The 20,309-nt window shown below is 45.5% G+C and overlaps 1 protein-coding gene and 1 long non-coding RNA gene across 2 annotated transcripts in view; both read right to left on the bottom strand.

Moving 5' to 3' along the window:
* The window catches only part of AGPAT5 (1-acylglycerol-3-phosphate O-acyltransferase 5), a 51,121-nt gene extending 30,818 nt beyond the window's left edge, over positions 1–20,303 (bottom strand). The window contains exons 1-3 of the mRNA XM_029933807.1: positions 20,026–20,303; positions 5,665–5,734; positions 701–816 (exon numbers count right to left, since the gene is read on the bottom strand). Coding sequence (XP_029789667.1) covers positions 701–816; positions 5,665–5,734; positions 20,026–20,244 — 405 coding nt within the window. The 5' untranslated portion in view covers positions 20,245–20,303. The remainder of the gene's footprint in view (positions 1–700; positions 817–5,664; positions 5,735–20,025) is intronic.
* On the bottom strand, positions 14,341–16,338 carry LOC115287433. The gene is made up of 2 exons (XR_003906472.1): positions 15,927–16,338; positions 14,341–14,504 (listed from the first exon to the last, which is right to left on the bottom strand). It is a non-coding gene; the product is annotated as an uncharacterized LOC115287433 (long non-coding RNA).
* Positions 20,304–20,309: the final 6 nt, after the last annotated feature.

Here is a 20,309-nt window from a genome sequence, read left to right as displayed (position 1 = left end):
GCAGGTAAGTCACTTGACCAAATTTACAGCTTGAGAAGTAAATAAAGGGCATTTCGGAAAATATAATTTATTAAATATTACCTGTCTGCCACTCGTGCTAAGCACTTTCCATATACAGCTCCTGCTTTTTAATATCTTATAGATCATGATTAATTTTTACTATTAGTTTAAAATAATCATCTTTCAATTTCTATGCCTTTAGGGACGCCTGGGTGGCTCAGTTGGTCAAGTGTCTGGCTTCGTTTGGTCAGGTCATGATCTCACGATTCATGGGTTCGAGCCCCACGTCGGGCTCTATGCTGACAGCTAGCTCAGAGCCTGGAGCCTGCTTCAGATTCTGTATCTCCCTCTCTCTCTGACCCTCCCCTGCTTGCGCTGTCTCTGTCTCTCAAAAAAAAAAAAGGAATAAAAAACATTAAAAAAGATTAAAAAGAACCAAATTCTATGCCTTTAAATTTTCCTAGTTGCTTGATTTTTGTATGTGAGTATTTATGCTATGAACCACCGGGGTGACCAGGCACAAATATAAATACACACCATTAAAAATGCCAAATAAAATGACTTCCATTTGGAACAAGTTATTAAACCTAAAAAATAAACAAAATGGCCTATATACATTTATTTTAAGTGCATGTTAGCTTTCCAAATCTACAATTTTTATGAGCTATATATATGATGAAAAGAGTATGGAAAAAGTTACCTGAGAAAAATAACACCCGTACAGCGGAAGCCACTTTAGCCCATCTTTCAGCACGTAGCGTACGTGTCCAAGAGCATTCTGCCTGATGGCCAAAATGTCAGCAATGATCCAGTCAACTGCAACGGCACGACCCAATTAATGCATAAATGCTCCGTATGTAAACTCCCGCATTCCTTTCACAGAACCAGAAAGAGCCTCTTCCCAAGATTGTACTGGAATACACTTTGAAAATATGGTTAGAACTTTAAAATTACTTTTTAAGAAACGCAGACATTTAAAAATGACAAATTCCATTTTTTACATTTTCTGTTGTTTTTTCCGTTGCATTTCTTGAAAGAATTTTTATTACAGAGATAAAAGGCAAAAAAGTCACAAACACCCACAAGTGACACAAAAGTGGCATGAATGAGGAATAAAGCTCGTCTAATTCTTAGTCTAAAAAACAGGACAGAATTATAATCAGCAAGAAATGATTAAGTGCAACTGTGAGATGTAACTAAGTATTGTTTACGTACTAGCGCACACAACAGCAGCCAAGGACGCCGCGTCCTGACTGCTGGCTGTTGGGACCCAGCCCTAGGCTGCCATGTCAGGACGGACATCTGCTGAAACGCACGCTGTGCTGGGCAGACGGGTGCTCCTTACGAACCACAGGACACGCACCCAGGCTGCTAGGAACTGTTAATTACGCAGGTAAGTTCCTACTAAAGGGTCACAGAAAGAAAAGTAAGAAGACACAAGTGTGTTGATCCCGACGAAACTTCTAGAGAAGAAATTCCCAACAGAAGGACTAGTCGTTGCCGAAGCAAAGACCCAGAACCCGGGCAAGCGTGTGCGGAAGACGGTAGACAGAGGACACGGTGTAAAGAGTCAGAGCAAGTGAAACGAAGAGGGCAAAGAGGGGAAAGTCTCGAAGCCCAGAGATTTGGCTTGAAAAGCCAAGGGCTACAAAGTACCCCATCTCTTCGAGACGAATGGAAAGTGAACCGGAGGATGGGATATTTGAAAAAACAAATTGATAGGAATCCCTCAAAAATATAGAGTCCTACTACCACAAGTGTAGCCAGGGCCTTAGAAGCCGGAACAGAAGGACTGAACTAGAAGGGGAAATGGTAGAATAAAATCTGGGGCAAAGAACAGCCTGGGAAGTAAAGGAGTTCACGCTGGTTTAAACCACAAGGACAGCCCTTTGCAGAGTCACAGCGGTGCGAGTCCTGTAGGTAACTCATCATACCAGAGAGGACAGCCTGAAAGCTTGGCCACCGGAACTCCAAAAATTGTTCTTGTGGAAAATCGTTTTATCATTATAAATCCCGTTTTAATCTTTTTTCTCATTCACAAGTCCTTTCTCAAGGATTCAAGTTACAACCGCATGCAGGAATTCTCTTACGGCTCTCCTTGGACAGAGCGATGCAGAGGGTCTGCTCCGAGCAGGGACCCCAGGAGCCTCGTCAGCCGAAGAACCGTCAACGACCACCTTCGTCTCCAGGATGTCACTGCCTCTGGAAGCCGACTCCCAATCCCCTTCCTTCCCATTAAAATCACCTGAACAATACTGATGAACACCTCTCTTTCTAATTATGTCCTGGAAACCAAATGATCCAGCTTGTTATAGCGGAACCTAATGTAAATAAATATGGAGAACCAAATGCATGGTTCTGAGGCTGTAGTGCATCCTGGGACATATCTGGGATTCTAAATCAAAGGCTAAAAACAAGACAGGGTATCGTTTCCTGGAACAATTATTTTGTTAAAGTGTGGAGGGATTTTCCTAACACATTTTTATATACCCAGCCGAGAACGCATCTCCCGAGAACTCCGAAGACAAAGTGTGAAATCCTTACGTCCGTATTAGCTCTCCTAGGCTAGCACTTTAAACTTCTGCACGTTTTAGTGGAAAAGCTTAAGAACTAACTGATGTAGTCAAAACACACACAGTTTGTACCATCAATTTTTGGTACTCGATGACCTTGACTTTTCCTGTTTATTCTCAACTAGGTTTCTGATAGGGTTTCTAGGCTAGAGCAGAGTTACTGGAAGTGGAAACGGTAACAGGTGCCTTTACAGTTCACTATTCCCATTTTGTGTTCTGGCATGAATACACTAATGAGGAGATCAAGAAATGTGGCGACATCAGAATTCCTCAACAGTGATCCCGCCAAGGCAGTGCCCTTGTTCCCATGAACTTGTTAAAGAGGAGAGGGCAGTGAGGAGGGACACCAAGAAGAGCCACACTCCTCTCACTATGTTAAGATGTAACAACAGGCCCAAAGTCACAGAGACACGGGGCAGGACGCACTTGCCTCGTGTGTATTCAGCACCGCGTGGCTCGTTAGACACGGCCGCCATCGCCATCACCACCACCACCACCACCATCATCATCACCACCACCACCACCACCACCACCTCTGCTCCCCGCCCCCGGCTGGGAAATGTCCCCTGTGAGCCAGGCAGGCTGAGAAACCGGGGGCTAGCCCATGTAAACTGCCCACCACCCCGAGCAGCAGACATCCCCCTCCCACGACGGGTCAGGCCAAGCCAGGTCATCTGCCCCGTCGCACAGCCTGCGGCAGAACAGCCTATGAGCCAGGGTCTGCCTGCAAACCCATGTCTTTTTATGATCTACTCACGACGTGTGCGGTCAGTTAAGACAAATGTCACTAAAACCAAGAAAAGGGTGCATTTCATGGGACTAAGGCAAAGAGTTTCAAAAGCAGATATTTAAACGGGCTGAGGGGAAGGAGGAATAGTCACTAGATCCTCACTGTGGAGAAGTTAAGAGAGACTAAGAACATGGAGATGGCGAGGACACATCGAGTGAAGGCAACAGAGAGGAGAAGCTGATTAAAACGCCAGTTGTCTGGAGGTCAGGCCAAGAAGAGACTGGGATTCCGGCCGGCCTCGCCGACGGTGCGCTAGAAAGTCCAGGGTGAGCGCTGAAATGGTCTCTCATTACGCTATAGATACTCAGTTGTGGTTGACAGCTCAGAAGGGCTTTAAAGGGGCACCCGGCCACCACCGGCCCACGACCCGTGAGTATGGATAAGTCTCGGGGGCCTGGGAACCTAGAACTATACGCAGATTTGTATGTGCTCATTTTCCTGGGCATATTCCATCATAATCTGACTAAAGCTGGCAATCCTAATGTTATTTAAAGTCATTAGCTAGTCATGTTCCCAAGTTATGGGTTTTTAAAAAGCCATTCAGAAAAGCAGCTTTCTCCAATCCTGAAGGCTAATTGATACAGAACCTGCTACCAAAAAGTCTCGGGGCCTCAGGGATCAGGTAAGGGCACGAGGGAATGACTCTCCAGCCTGCGAAGGGAGACGCCTTTCTTCAGGTCAGTGGCGGGCTGACTACGGAGCTCACACCTCCCGTACTACTTTCTAGCTCCAAAACCAAGCAGGAAACAAAACCAAACCGTTTTCCTTCAAAGCCCATCTCACTCTGAAGTAACGCACATGACGGCCAGCACGCAGGAAGCACCCACCCGACGGTAGCGGTTCTCATTTTACTGTTACTACTTCTCTCACCGCCTCCGGGAACGCGTCCGGGCTAGCTCCACAGGCCGTTAATACAGCCATTTCCGCCCTGAAACCTGGAAAAGGGGGAGTTGGCAGGGAACCTCAACAAGGAACCTGAAGAGAGAATCTTCTTAAACCACAGAAAAGTTTAATAAAACTAACCAGTGGGTCAATATAAAAGAAATCTGGGCTATCATGAGCTGCCCCCTACCCCAGACCCCGGAGTCCTTCGCATCTGGAGACTGGAAGCCCAGGAGAAATGTGCCATCAGCAGCTGGAGCAGGACGCTGGTGGCAGGGAAGTGCGGCGTGTCCGGAGAAACACTCAACGTCCTAGGCCTGCTCTACAGGCCAGCGCTGGGAGCCCGTACGGCCCATCGTCCGGCTGCTCAGCCACCTCAAAGTCCCTATCAACCCATGTCCCATAAAATCGATTCTTGTCCTGTAAAACGGCGTAATCATCAATGAGCAAAACTGAGACAAATGCATTTCAACCCCTCCTCCTAAAAGCAACAAAATCATAAAGAGACACAGTTGACAGGAGGAAGACAAACAGCCAAGGCTGAAGGGATTTTCCATTACAGGACAGTCGTCCTTTGGGCTGGTTTGGCTTTGAACTCCTGGGTACTGTACTTTCCAAAGTAATAAAAATGGACTTCAGCGAGTGCGCATCAGAAGCAGTTACAGGTTTGACAAGAGTAAGAAGTGGGATTTTCTTTGGACTGAATCGTTTGTAGGACTAAGAAGTGCCTTAACCAGTGTCAACTTCTTGGGCTGTGACAGTGCACCACAGCTACGTCACATGTCATCCTGGGGAAACGGACTAAGAGGTCATGGGACTCCATACACTATTTTCGCAAATTCTAGAGAATCTATAATTATTACAAAATAAGTTTTTTCAAAAAGTGCCTTAACTTAAAGCGCATACTGCACTATGACTGAAGACCACGTTCTTCTGTGTTTCTTCGGACAGAGCAGCAAGCTTGAATTAAACCAAAACATCTGATGAGGCAAAAGGGACTGTCGATGTTAGAAACTAATACAGTGCTGTCTTTAGGGAAGGGGCAGTCACTTATTAGCACAACCTTTCTTCGACTTAACAAATATGTAACATGTGTATACACTTTGACCCAATTTTACTTCCAGAAACATAACTTACAAAACAAATGCATAAATTAAAGAACTATTCAAAGAAACAGAACAAATGAAAGAAAAGGGCTTATTTACACCCACCCAAGGAGAAAGGTAAGTTTAGGAAAATTCAGTTTTCATATTCCTGACTTTCCAAAAACTAAAATTGTAAAAACATAAGATCACGATGTAATGTCTGCATTGAAAATTCATGTTTTAACAAAACTCATTTAAAGAAATAAAAGCATTACTTTGAAAGCTCATCTACTTTCTGTAGAAAACCTAAATTTCATGCAAATGAAATACAAACCTGTGCTTTGATGATTTGCTAAATATATTATGTTTTCTTTGTTTTTTGGCAAGTCTCCATAGAGCAATATCTAAAAAATAAAAAAAGAAACAGTACTTTAGTATTTCAAAACATGTACTACTGTAACAAAACAGGACACAAAGAATCGACAATGTCATGACCTTCTCCATCCATGATTAACAAAAATTAGATTTCTCCGAGGAGCACGAGTGACCATAAACGGCACATGTTTAAAGTAGTTAAGTACAGAGCAGGTTACTGGTTCTCAAGTGAAACGGAATGATCGACATCCTCATGAGAAGTAGAGGCCCTGACGGACCGCTCACAAGAGCTGAAACACTGTAAGACACGTTTCCTTCACAAAGCCTACCATGTAGCAGAGAGAGAGCCACGTATACAACTGTAACGAGACAGGGGTGAACTTTATGAAAATACGTACATTATGTAGTAAAGAACTGTCAACTGTGGAGCAAGAGCAGCATCTGTTAGGTGTGATTTCAGCAATGAGATGAAGGAAGGATGTTCACGAAAAGGTGGCCCCAGAAATGGAAACGGTAGCATCTGAGGCCTGTTGAGGCCCCAGGAGCGGGGTGCCGTCAGACCACGGCTGCCTGCGGGCCGGTGCGCTGGTGCAAGGAGGCCCAGGGCTCGGAACCCGAATGGGGGACTCTTCTGAATACCAAACTGAAGATTAAACCTTGATTTTGTGGGTAATAGGGAAACGTGGTTCCTAATTAGGACTCTCTCTATCTCCGTAAAGAGCAGAGAAAGTTCGTCGGGGCGCCTGGCTGGCTCCGTGGGTGGGATGTGCGACTCTGGGTCTCAGAGTCGTTGACTTCAAGCCCCGTGCTGGACATGGAGTTTGCTTCAGAAAATTAAAAAGTAAAAAATAAAAGACAAGATAGTTCAGGATACAGGTAACTTCCAGGAAGGGCAGGGAAGCCTCAACATGGGAGGGGTACGGGGAACACAGTGGCTTCATGTGTTATTTCTTGAACAGGACGGTGGGCACATGGGTGTTCATTATAGGAGTTTTTCCCTAGTTGCATGTCTTAAATGTCTCATAATAAATTAAAAATATATTTAACTTCCTTAAGTACTTATTATGAAACACTTAAGACATGCAGAACGTGGGGCACTCAGTCGGTTAAGCATCTGGCTTCGGCTCAGGTCATGCTTTCACAGTTTGTGAGTTCAAGCCCCTCGTCAGGCTCTGAGCTGACAGCTAGCTCAGAGCCTGGAGCCTGCTTTGGATTCTGTATCTCCCTCTCTCTCTCACCCTCCCCTGCTCACGCTGTCTCTCTCTCTCTAAAAAAAAAAAAAAATGTGGAACTACAGAAAAACTCGTGTAATGAACACCCGTGTGCCCACTGTCCAGTTCAAGAAATAACACATGACTTCTAAGAGTTGAAGCCACTGTGGTATTTTTTTGTTCAAAGCATTTTGTTTCTGTACCTTGTGATCATGGAGTATGCAAGATTACAAATCAACCGCGGGGTTTTAGACATCCACACAGATACATCGGTGGTAACATTCTTAATACGTTAACAACAGAAACGAGAAAATGACATTAACCCAGCGTCTCTGTAGCAAAACGGAAAGAGAGGGCACAGGGCTCTGGCCGCCAGGGACTCAGACTGAGGTCTTGGAAAACCATTCAGTGCTGTACATGTGATTTACAGTACATACAACCACTTAGATATTTGCTCAACTTTTTATTAATAAAGTCTCTCAGTGCCAACAAAACAAAACCCTAATCCAGGAGTCTGATCTGTGCAAGGTTGAAAGGGAGTTCTTGCTGGTGAACAGTCCCCATTCTCTCACCAGTGAGCCAGAGCTGCTTCGAGTCCACTGGGTACAAGGCACGGCGTTTATGGTGCTGCAGTGATGCAACTGCTGTCTGGTTTTGGCTTTTGTCCCCTAGACGCGACACTCACATTTAAAGGTGACTACTCTTGGGAGACCTGCCTGTCCCCAAGCTGAAGTCAGCACTTGAACCATCCAGCAGACTCTCCTCTTCCTATCCTGCTCTGGGCTTGCTCACTAGGCTGCCAGGCTGCAGCCTCGGAAGGCAGATAACAGGCACGTTATTAAAAGGTGTTATTGTAGTTTGCGGTAATTCTGGTGTGTGCAGATTAGATGGGGCCGTGCGCAGGCAGCGGGAGAAACCACCGAGGCAGAGCGAAGGAGGTGGAGGTTTCACGAACACACTGCAGGAAGCAGCCAGCAGGACAGCAGAGGAGAGGCCGTCTTCCAGGAGGGGTGGTGACGGGCTGTGCTTACAGGGTGGAGTGGGGAAGGAAGGGAACTTACGGAATTTCCCCGTTTTCTGGGAACTGTGCCCGGCTATCGCCAGCCCATTGGTTAGTTAGTGCCAATGGCCATTCCAGGTGGGCCACTGAATGAGCCTCTTGCGTTCAGCCTGGTGGTCACTCTGGGCCCTTCTGTCCTGCTTGAGTTCCCACTGCTCAAGCCTCTTGCCTGAAAGGGGCCTCTACAGTAGCTAGAGAAAGTAAGATAAGCAGTGGATTTCACCGGGCAAAACAGAGAAAAGGTAGTTCTACTGCTACATCACTCAGAAGGAAAAAACCCCTAATTCATAGCCACTTGAGGGGATACACATAACACATCACTCTTGCTTTTAACGATTACTCCTCAAGGTGAATAGTCCCTCACTGAAATAAAAGCTATTTCCAAATGAAAGGCAAGATGGTACAAAAAAGGGTAAGCCTTTCGCAAAACATAATTTAATATCTTAAAGTAGGTATTTGGATAATTGCCTATTTAAAGTTTTTCATTTGCCACTATAAATTAAAATTCAACAGAAATAAGAAGAGTAGTCCTTCCTAATTAAAACCTGAAAATATCTAAAAGCAAAATAAATGAAATTATGAACTGCAAATCTTATTGTAATAGTTGCAAACCATTAAGTATTTTGAATAAACGTTAATTAACCGAAGAAAGGAATGCATAATTACAATATTAGGTAACATCTATGCAGTTTTAAGGTCCTTCACTTGGTTTATTTACAAGATGTCAAAGAAAAAGCATTGCATTCTAACTTGAAACTGTCAAATTTCTTTCATTCATTTAAGTGGAACATTTATTTTTTAATTTACTAACAGAGAGGGAAAAAAAATTTTCATCTTTGAAGAATGCAGAATCTCAAAATATTTAACAGCTATCCCTACCTTATTAAGTATGTGATGAGTTTGATAGGTGTAGGGTTTGCTAAATTTAAAAAAAGTTCATAACAGTTTACGACATACGCGTAAATTTAAACACGAAAGGGCAGGCTGCCCCAAGACAGGCCACTTTGGCAGAAAGACTATTTCAAGTTCAGAGTAATCAAAACCCAGCAGGTGCAGGAAAAGATATCCCTCTCTCTCTCAAGGGCCTAAATTTGCGTTGAAAAGGAGAGCCAGTACCCGAACCGGCTACAGAGACTCCTCTTTCCCTAAGAAACTCATTTGCACAATAGGACAGCTTTTGCTTTTCAAGGTGTGTCAAATCTCCTCTCTTAGGCTTCCCGCTAAAGGCCGCCTCCCCTCCGGATCCGCAGACCCTCCCCTCTCCTCAGCTCCCGTAAGCTTCCTGCGGCCGGGCTGGCTGTGGCTTCTCGCCTGTGTGGAGCCCCGGCCGCATGCCTGTTAAATGTGACTTTCTCCTGCTCACCTGTCTCGGCAATTTGAGTCTAGGCCCAGCCGGCAGGACACAGGGCAGAGGAAGGCCCCGCTCGCCGACAATTCTCTGACGACCCGCAGCCCCCGGGAACTCTGTCACCCTCTTAGACCAGCACATCCTCACAGGCACTCGCCCCTTCTCCGAAGCCTCCCAGCCTCCCAGCGTGCCTTCTAACCCGGAGCCCAGGATTAGTCACACCCCCTTTGGCACCCGGACAGGCCCCCTTCGCTCCTACGGGGGCCTCGGCCACGCGTCCCTGCTCCCCGGCGCTCTAGGCTCTTCCCAGCAGGGCTGCATCATTTTTCCACCCCCAGAGCCGAGCACTCCGACGCTTTCCATTACAGGTTTACCGAATCGCTAAACTGCCCTTTTATTTATCACAAGTAGATAAAGCTGCATCTCATTTTGTAACAGCTTCTGGCACAAACACAGTAGACTGCTTTAAATGCACCAGGGACTTGTTAAGGCAGCATTTCGGGAATCTTCGAGTACCCGTATTTTGAATCACATTAATCACTGTTTTTGCAGGTAATTTGTTCCTTCAAAAGCAGGCATATGAAAAACATACAGCCTTTTTGTTATTCCTAACTCTTTTAAATTCATCATAATTGTTGGATTTTAGCCTCACTCATTTCTTAAAAGCTCATCTAAAGTCCCTATAGAAAAAAACTAGTTTTTCTTTTTCATTTTATTGATTCATTAGAAGGGACAATACAAATGCTCCCTGAGTAATTATCTTCATTGCAACAGACACTCTGGTGACTGTTCTGCTTTCGTCAAGCGCATCTGCACAAACCGACTATCAGAAGAAGGGGACTTGGGGCGCGTGGACGGCTCAGTCGGTTAAGTGTCAGACTGCGGCTCAGGTCATGATCTCACAGCTCCAGAGTTCGAGCCGCCCTGTCGGGCTCTGGGCTGACAGTGTGTGGAGCCTGGATCCTGCTTCAGATTGTGCGTCTCCCTCTCTCTTTGACCCTCCCCCACTTGAGATCTCGATCTCGATTGCACGCTCTCTCTCTCAAAAATAAACATTAAAAAGAAGGCTTGGACTGAGATGGAGACTTCTCTCACCTCACCAGGATCATATCTCTACATGGTTTAATTTTCTCCCCTGATATGTAAACAATTCTGAAGACTCTCTTGCATCCAGAAAAGAGGTAGTGAAATGGAATCTCAAGTACATGCATGTTTCACACAGTAGACCCAACTGACAATATCACCAGGACGCGGGCGGAAGGACAGCGTTTTCTGTGTGAAAAAAAAAAACCAGACTCTTCATTTACGTCAATACTATCCATTTTCTTTCACCATGCAAAGTGAACTTTTTTTGACTTTCTCACTGTCCTGAAGGATAGACTCTGTGGGGGGGGGTCAGAGTATGCTACCCCAAAACATGCCACTTTGGCATAAGGATTATTCTGAGCCGAAGGCAAGTGAGAAACCACAGACACCCCTTCTTTCTGCCTGAAGCATTAACTTCATTTGTGAAGGTGACGTGAATACCCACATCCCTAAAGGTGTCTCCCTCTAAAGTGCCAGGAGGACCAGAGACGGATGATGCATCTGCACAGCAAACCTTACTACCCCCCTCTTCTCTGTCATACATCCCCAGGGACCTACCCAGTTTACCGGCCCTAACGGTCCAGAGCCCTTTTTCTACCTTGCCTTGTTTCCACAGGTTACTGCCCTTTGTTAAAACAACATATAAACCCCCAAGCTGAGTCTATTCACCTCTTTCGGTTTTTACTTTTCTGTGAGGCGCCGATGCGTGTAAAAACATTAACATCAGTAAAATGTGCAGGTCTTTTTCCTGTGAATCTAGCCTTTGTCAGTTTAACTTGCAGACCTCAGCTATAAACCTAATACAGTGAAGGAAAAGATTTCCTTCCTCTGCGCTACAACAGAGTCGTCTCTAAGAGGCCAGACTGAAGTATTTGATGTGAATTAAGAGTTGGGTATGTAGGGCACCTGGGTGGCTCAGTAGGTTAAGCGTGGGACTCCTGGTTTCCACTTAGGTCATAATGTCATGGTGACGGGATGGAGCCCCGCATCGGACTCTGGGCTGACCCGCAGAGCCTGTTTGGGGTTTTCTCTCTCCCTCTCTGCCCCTCCTGTGTGCGCGCTCTCGCTTGCTCTCTCTCTCTCTCTCTCTCTCTCTCAAATAATACATTAAAAAGTTTTTTCTTCCTGAAATACAAATTAAGGATGGGAGCACAGAAGCCGGCGCGCCTTTAAGCGCTGGCATCCTACTTGACTTCCGGAGCCACCTGCTCATGCACTGTGCTCCCTACAGTGAGCAAGTGTCCAGACCCTGCGCCTCACTCCTCCATTTCCTCGGCTCTTTATTTACTTCTTTCTTTTATAAATAACTAACCTCATACACACTTATTAAAGTGCCTTGTGTGTTGCTGAAGAGTGGAGATGACTTTCTCCGTCTGAAACACGAGGGCATCATACGTGGTTAGCGCTTAAGGGATCACCCACCCCCTCATTTCTTTGTGCTCCTGAAATTCCCACCTGGAGGCCGGCCAGAATAAAGCTGTCTTCCAGATACCTCTTCCACACACTACAGCACCCTCTCCAACACCCAAGCAACACTTGCTTATTTCAGGTTTTCATTGCTGGTTCCCACAGAGAAACAGGAAACAAAGCTTCGAGACGTGCATAGGTTCAAAAGCAGCAAAAAGTACAGGCTTTTATGGACAAGTGAACAAAGGTTTCTCTATGTTGCTGGCTGTTGCAGAACACCCTCTTTTATTGTTTTTAAGTTTATTTATTTATTTATTTTGTGTGTTTGAGAGAGAGAGACAGACAGAGAGACAAAGACAGGCAGAGAGAGGGAGAGAACCCCAAGCAGGCTCTGTGCTGTCAGCTTAGAGCCCAACTTCCTTGATCCCAGGAATCATGAGATCATGATATTAACCAAAACCAAGAGGTCAACACTCAACCGACTGAGCCACCTGGGTGCCCCTAGGAGCCCCTCTCTTACAAGGTCTCCGACATTACTCTTTCTTAGTCGTACTTTTGAGGGTGCAGTTCATGTCTCTTTCCCCTTTCTCCACTTAAGAATACAATTAGACTCACTAGACCCGCAGTCCCTGTTAGATCAAAACCTGTCAACCAGTAAGGTCACTCAAGAACCCATCCCATCACCAGTGAAATCCACCCACATTTCTCTAGAAACCCACCCAGACCCGTATCCTGAGTTCTCCGCACTTCTGTTAAAAGGGACAAATCAAGTCAAGCTATTCTCCTCTTTACTGCTATCTCCAAAAGGTTACAATCTTGTAGAGGGGACAATACAGACAACAAATATGCTACTGTTATGTTAATGTCATGTATGTGATCCTGACACCAAGGGGGGGGCGGGGTAAGCTGGGGCCTGAGTTGGAAGGAAGTATATGGAGAGGGCCATGGCCGCAAACACACCGTGGCCTCGCGGGCTGGGGAGGAAGCGGCAGCGGGGCTACAGGGAAGCCAACGAATAGGAAACTTGGCCAGGGCGGAATTTAGACGGCTTTGAACGCCACAGTTAGGCGTCGTCATCTTCACTCCGTTATCGCTAGAGAGCCTCTTTTTCCTGAGCACGCCATGATTCTTAACTCGGGTTTGGAGTACGGTCCAGAGCAGTTCAGAGTAACTGGCGGAGCCTTCCCGATTAATCCAGGCAGTCATTTCATCGTGTGTCACAAAGCTGACTATGACCCGCGCTCCCATGTCAGTGTTACGCTCTGCTGGAAAGGTCAGTCCACGCTGTCCCTGGCATGCGTAAATCGGGAGTGGGATCTCGTGTCCGCCAACACGAGCCCAGCACCGAGCGAAGCATCTTCGGAGGATGGGTCCTGAAGCTCCAGTGCCACCCTCCTCTGTCCTCCACCTCCAACCACAAAGCCCTGTCAGCTACCGCGAAAACAGACCTGGGGTTCTTCCCGTTCTGCCCATCACCCTGACCACTATCTGTCGCCTAGATTGCTACAAATCCTCCCAGAGCAGCCCTTCTTCAGAGCTCCGTGCAAATGTCACTTGCTTCGGCTAACGTCCCCACCCCCTGCTCCAACCCCTAGTCTGACAATCTCATGGAGCACAGGACATTTTAATCCCCTTGCTATTACCTGTGTCCCACCAGAGGGTGAGCTCCCTGAGGGGAGGGATCTGTCTACGGTTTCCCCACTGTGTCCGGCAGCACCCAGCACAGGGCCTGGAACGGGGCAGGGAGGAGGGGGGCCACTCCAATTCTGTATGAATGAATGAAGGCATGAAGGAAAGAAGGAAGGAAGGAAGCACAGGTTCTGGGAATTCCTTAGAAGTTACTACCTAGTTTGGGGTTGTACTATCGACCTGTGTGTAAGAAATCATAATAAAATAAGAAAATATCAGGGCGCCTGGTGGCTCAGTTGGTTAAGTGTCCAACTTCGGCTCAGGTCATGATCTTGCAGTCTGTGGGTTTGAGCCCTGCGTCGGGCTCTGTGCCGACAGCTCAGAGCCTGGAGCCTGCTTCGGATTCTGTGTCTCCCTCTCTCTCTGCCCCTCCCCTGCTCACACTCTCTCTCAAAAATAAACATTAAACATTTTTAAATTAAAAAAAAACAAAGTATCAAAGGGAAAAATAACCTTCTAGCTCCATTTACGAAGAGTCAGCTCTCAGTTCATTCAGCGCCACAAATTCGGACAAATTCACAAAAGAAGGAGTGTAATTTTTATCTTTCGATTCATACTTAGCTTTTCCTCATTGTAACAGCACAGAGGTGGCCCCAGAGGTCACAGGCATATAGACTGCTACCCCGCCAAGGGCACCTGGGTGGCTCAGTCATTAAGCATCCAACTTCAGGTCAGATGGTGATCTCCAGGTTTGTGAGTTCAAGCCCGGTGTCCGACTCCGTGCTGCCTGTGCAGAGCCTGCTTCAGATCCTTTGTCCCCGCTCACCCCCGGCCCCTCCCCTGCCTGCTCTCTCTAAAATAAACAAACACTAAAAAACAAAACAAACAAAAACATCCAAGAGGCTAATTTATTGGGGGAGCCTTCCCACAATTTCCATTTATTTAATGAGAAGAAATCTGAAGTTACACATCAAATCATGGCATACTTGGGAAAGGTGTGTACAGGCACAGGGAACTTTCTCAGAATACTGTATCTGTGTTGGATCGTTTTATTGTATCTGTGATTTAAAATAGAAAAATAAGACATTAGCAGAAATCTTACACCAATGCAACCTACAGTAACTTGCTTGCTCAATCAGGGGGCTTTATTTATAGAAAGTATAAAAGCTAGATTCTAATTACATTTCGCTAAGACTTTCTTAGAAGCCTAAAATCATATTTGCTCTGGGCAATGTTTAATTTCCTCTATGAAAGACCTGTGTCATTCTTAAACAAACAAATGCAGAAACACAACCTGATCTGGCCAGCTCCCTTACACCCCCGGCTCAACGGCAGGAAGTAACCAAAGGTCTTTTAAGGTCTTCACGTGGACGATGAATGAGCAGAGAAAAAGGAAATCAAGGACACAAAGTGTTTATGTCCTCTGCAGAATGACTGATATTCAAGACGGCTCTGGGCAATTTTTAGCAGAAATGCGGACGGGATCCAGATGTGATAAAAAGGAGGTAGAATCAGAAGGTCCCTTCTCCCATTCTAAAGAAACATGTTTTATTCTAAGAGACTGGCTACAGGAAAAAACCAGTTATAAGTGGTCCTGGAGACCATATCTAGAATATGAAAGCCTTGGTTGTTCCTAAAGAATTCAAAATAATATTTTCATTAAAAGTATGCTTTATTGGAGATTTTAAGAGTATTCTAACTGAACACATTAAAGAAATTCTAAATCTTAGATATAAATTCTCTATCTTGTTTCCAGTGTCTTTTGAACAATTTATACTTGAAGTAGGTCAGTTGAAAAACTAAATTTGTTTTATCTCAAAGTCCATATTTTGTTGTTATAATAGATCATGTTAGCATTTGAAGAAAAGACAGGGCCGTTAATGTAACACATTTGAATATACATTCCGAGGGTTACAAAATGATTTAAGCAGGAAAAAAATCTGACTAAAATATTGACTAGATGTTGATGAGGAGACCTGCATCTCTAGATATTTTTGTCCGGCAATATCAATGATCAGTGTTGAGTGCATTCCATTGGAAGGAGGGGAAAGAGAATTTTTTTTTTTATATGAGAAAAGAATTCTGACATTTAGGGAAAAAAATACATTAACTTGTAACAGCCTCCAAAACAACATATTAAGATTTCTCATTACCTGTCATAACTAGTACAGTTACTGTTTATGCGGGAATCTCGGCGTTTGGGAGGGCATCCCAGGACAGAAACTATAGGTTTCAGTGATCACAGAGCCTTCCGACGCCGGAGTCCTCACCTCACCACTGCCTCTGCCAGGATCCCCACTTTCTTTTTAGTTCCCCAAGTTTTCCCTGAACTCCAGCTCCAAGAATAGGCAGAACTGAGTTACTGTGGAAGTGGGCTGAGTGCTGACCCCACAAACCTGTCCATGTCTTATGCCTGTAACCTGGGAGTGCGACCTTACTTGGGAAAAGGGTCCTTGCGTTTGCAGATCGCCCTGGATTACCTGAGTGGACCCTAAACCCATGACAAGGGTCTTTAGAAGCGAAGGCAGAGGGACTTTAGAGACAGAAGAGGCAGCAATGAGATCATGGAGGCAGACTGCGGGCCCACGTGGCCACAAGGCAAGGGATGCCAACAGCCACCAGAGTCTGGAAAGGCCAACGAAAGGACAGAGTGTAAACCAGCAAACATCTGGCCTCTAGAACTGTGAGAATAAATTTCTCTCGTTTTAAGCCACTAAATTTGAAGGGATCTGTTACGGCAGCAACAGGAAAGAAATACAATTTTTTGAATCGGTGTCCCTAAAACCGATAGAGGCGTTGTTGGTTTTCAGTGAGTCTCAAGTTGAGAGATACATGAAACTTTTAAAATCCTTTTTATTTTTTTTTAATGTTTATTTTTTAGAAAGAGAGAGAGAGAGAGCAGAGAGGGGCAGGCACAGAGAGACTGGGAGACATAGAATCTGAATCAGGCTCTGGGCTCTGAGCTGTCAGCAGAGAGCCTGACACAGGGCTCGAACTCAGGAACTGTGAGATCATGACCTGAGCTGAAGTCAGACATTTAACTGACCAAGCCACCCAGGCAGCCCGAAACTTTAAAAATCCTTATTGCTTAGTCCAAAGTAAATGGTGAAGGTACCCGTTGAATCTCAGTACTAGAAAGATTCTAGGAGAACCTAAAAGGATAAGTTATCAATAGTAATTTTAATAACAGCGACTGAAATGTTCTGTGTCAAAAACGCATGTGAGGCATGCCTCTATGGCTCAGTCAGCTGAGCATCCCAACTCCTGATTTTGGCTCAGGTGAGATCCCAGCGTCCTGGAATCGAGCCCCCGTGTCAGGCTCTGCACTGAGCATAGAGTCTGCTTGAGATTCTCCTTCTCCATCTCTGCCCCTCTCCCCTGCTCATGCACTCTCTCTCAAAACAATAAATAAAATGCACTTGAAAATAAAGTAGAAGAAATAGGAAAGAACAGATGTTTACCTAGAATCTGCCAGAACATTCAAGTATATACGCTGGAACAGAGTTCCCTGCCAATAACAAATCAGGAATTTCATGGACCTGTGTTTCTTCAGCTTAAAAATTCTATGCATAAAAAAAATATTGTTACACTACCATGAACCTAGAATTAAAAAGCATTAAAATGCCATTTAAAAACATTCTAATTTATGGTCGACACCACCAATTAACAGGCAAATGCAAATCAACGCCACAATGATATCACATTACACCCGTCAGAATGGCTGGTATCAAAAAAGACAATAAAAAGTGACGGCGAGGACATGGAGAAAAGGGAACGCCCTGCACTGTTGGTGGCAAAGTAAACTGGGGCAGCCACCGTGGAAACCAGTGTGGAGGTTCCTCCCAGAGTCAAAAACAGAAATAGGATCTGATCCAGTAATTCCACTATGTGGTATTATCCAGAGAAAATGAAAACACTAATCAAAAAGATACATGATGCAGAAAATGAAAACACTAATCAAAAAGATACATGATGCAGAAAATGAAAACACTAATCAAAAAGATACATGATGCACGCTACGTTTATTCCAGCCATTGTTTACAAAAGCCAAGACAGGGAAGCGTTCAGAGACAAATGGACAGAGAAAGATGTGCCACACACACACACACACACACACACACACACACACACACTGGAATATTACTCGGCCTTACAAAGGAATGATCTTGGTATTTGGCACAGCATGGATAGAGGCAACAGGTATTATGCAAAGTGAAATAAATCATATCGAGAAAAAAAAACACCATACGGTTTCACTTTACATATGTCATCTAAAAAACAAATGCAAAAGAAACAGACCCGTAAATACAGAGATCAAACTGCTGATTGCCAGATGGGAGGGGCTGGAAAAAATTCTAATTTAAATATATTTCTACAATGTATATAATTTAATGGTGAACTTTTTCATTCAAAAACGTAGATCTTCTTAAATTACTAATGCTTCTTCAGAAATGAATCAACATTCTTTTATACAGAGCAGGAACAGGATCATTTTTTATCTTTGCAAATTAGAGGGGATAAACAATCAAAGGGGAATAAAAAAGCCCCTTAGCAATAGAAGGAAAACAGGCTAAAATTTTAACCAAAACTTTACAGTGACAGCGTCACTGATGAAAACTAGTTAAGTAAAACTAGGAGTGAGGTGATTGAATGTCCTCAAAAATATTTTCCTTTCCTTGATTCTCTTGTATCTCATCGTTCATGCATTTATAAAAGGGTATGTGATGGCCTCAGGAAGCCAAACTTTTGGTGTGGGTTCCTTACACTGTGTTAGCAGTCCTAGAACTTACTGACCAACGTTAGACTTTTAAAAACCCATGTGCTGAGAACTCAACTCAAACCTGGGGTGCCCGGGTGGCTCAGTCAGCTAAATGTCGGGCTCTTGGTTTCAGCTCAGGTCATGATCTCCCGGTGGTTCCGTGAGTTGAGCCCCATGTTGGGCTCTGCACTGTTGGCGAGGAGTCTGCTTGGAATTCACTTCCCTCCTCTCCCACTTGTCAGCTCTCTTTCAGTCTCTCTCAAAATAAATAAACATTAAAAAAAAAAAAAAGCTTAAACTGGAAGTCCACACTGAACAAGGCAAGCCACACAATTTAGAAACTCTGAAAATCTGCAATCATTTTTAAAATAGGAAACGCATTGGTATATCATATACCACACTGCATGGAACATACTCAATTCTCTGAACAAAAATAAACTAAGCCGCCACAGGAAGCACTATCTTTCTAAGAGGTATGTGACTTTGTCCTATGTTGCCTCTGCATCCCAGCCCAGGCCGGCCTCAAATGAAGTGAAATTTAAGACGTAATCATGATAAAGCCACTCGTTTAAGCCAAAGTGGCAAAGTGGGAACACAGGGAGGAAATGACTGACCTGAACTTGTGAAAAATTTAAATGAAACTCATTTGAAAAGTCAACTAACAGGAAACCCTGAGCTGGGAGAGCAAGGCTTTCTTGGCTAGGGAGCCCTTACCGACACACTGGTTTAACTGTAGGCCCTGGCTTCTCCTACCTCCCTTCCCCCAAACAACCTCCAGCCGGGGCAAACTCCAGCCGTCAGGGATCCAAAGCAGTGCAACTGCAAACTGAAAATAGTAGTTGGTGGACAGGAGGGTGAAAACAGCTGCTCTGGGGGGAAAAAAGGCAAAAAGACAAAACCAAGGCCGTGGCATTCCCTCCACGCCTAACCACGGTGTGGGTGGGGGTGGGGGATGGAGAGGAGGAACTGGACAGAAGGAGTAACCAAGAACCAAGCTCTTTTGTTCAAATTGGGAAATAAAAGAAAAATTCCCAACTGTTATTTTTGTAAAGGAGAGTTCAAATAACTGTAAAGTTAAGAGGGTCTTACCCATTTCTCCTCCCCCCCCCCACCAATTTAATCTGAAGATCCAATCTTCACAAAGTAACAGAAGAAAAGTCATCAGAGGAAAAAAACATCAGCCACACATTTAAGCCTAGTGTACGTTGGCAAGAATTTTAAATACGCCAGGACTTCTACAGTAACAAATGTATTAACTTCCTCGTCCAGCCTTCACTCACACTGGGAAAGAATGCAAAAACAAAGTTGTACTTGTTATCCAAATAGGAACACCAATCTGTTTCAAGACCGGGGCTCCGACTTTTAAAAGCGCACTTTCGATTTCAAACGTTACCAATGTTCTTAGACCAAACGCCAAAAACTGTCAACCGTTTGCCCTACTTAAATGTTCATCTGCACGGACTTAGCGATGCCCCACCGCAGATAGTTACAAAACCTGGGGAGACCGGACGGCTGAGGCCACTTCTGGCCGACGAGCAACTGAGCTCCAATCACTCCAAGACCCTAGCGATCTTGGGGTACCTGCAAGGAAGTATGGGGCCAAACCCCACAGAAGAACGTGAAACTCCCCTCGCGGTGGGAAGACCGGGTGACTGCACGTGTTCTTGGTGCCCGATCTGCCGAGCCGAGCGGAACGATCCTGGGGTCCCCTGCAGCGGGGGAGGGGGGCGCGGGCTGAAAGGGTCCCAGCCGCGAACGCGGGTGGACAGGCAGGAGGAAGCAGCGCGGCAGACGGGCGCCGAGGGCGGGCAGAGCCTCACCTGCACGCCGGTGTAGTTCTCGAAGAAGAAGAGCACCATGCTCTGATAGACGCAGTAGAGCCGGTCATCCACCGCCTGGTACAAGTGGGACGGCAGGAAGGCGGAGAGCAGCCGCCAGGCCCCCCAGGCCAGCACGTAGGTGGGCGCCGTGCCCAGCAGCACCGCGGCCGGCAGCACGCAGCGCATCGAGTACATGTGGAGCACCAGGGACAGCAGCATCTTGCCGGCTCCGCGCGCGGACGGCTCCGCCGGCTGCTCCCAGCCCGGGGCGCCTCCGGGTCTCC

Source organism: Suricata suricatta, chromosome 1 (genome assembly GCF_006229205.1).
Source record: "Suricata suricatta isolate VVHF042 chromosome 1, meerkat_22Aug2017_6uvM2_HiC, whole genome shotgun sequence".
NCBI lineage: Eukaryota > Metazoa > Chordata > Mammalia > Carnivora > Herpestidae > Suricata > Suricata suricatta.
Note: the sequence above shows the minus strand (reverse complement) of the source record. Positions and strands in the feature narration are given on the sequence as shown.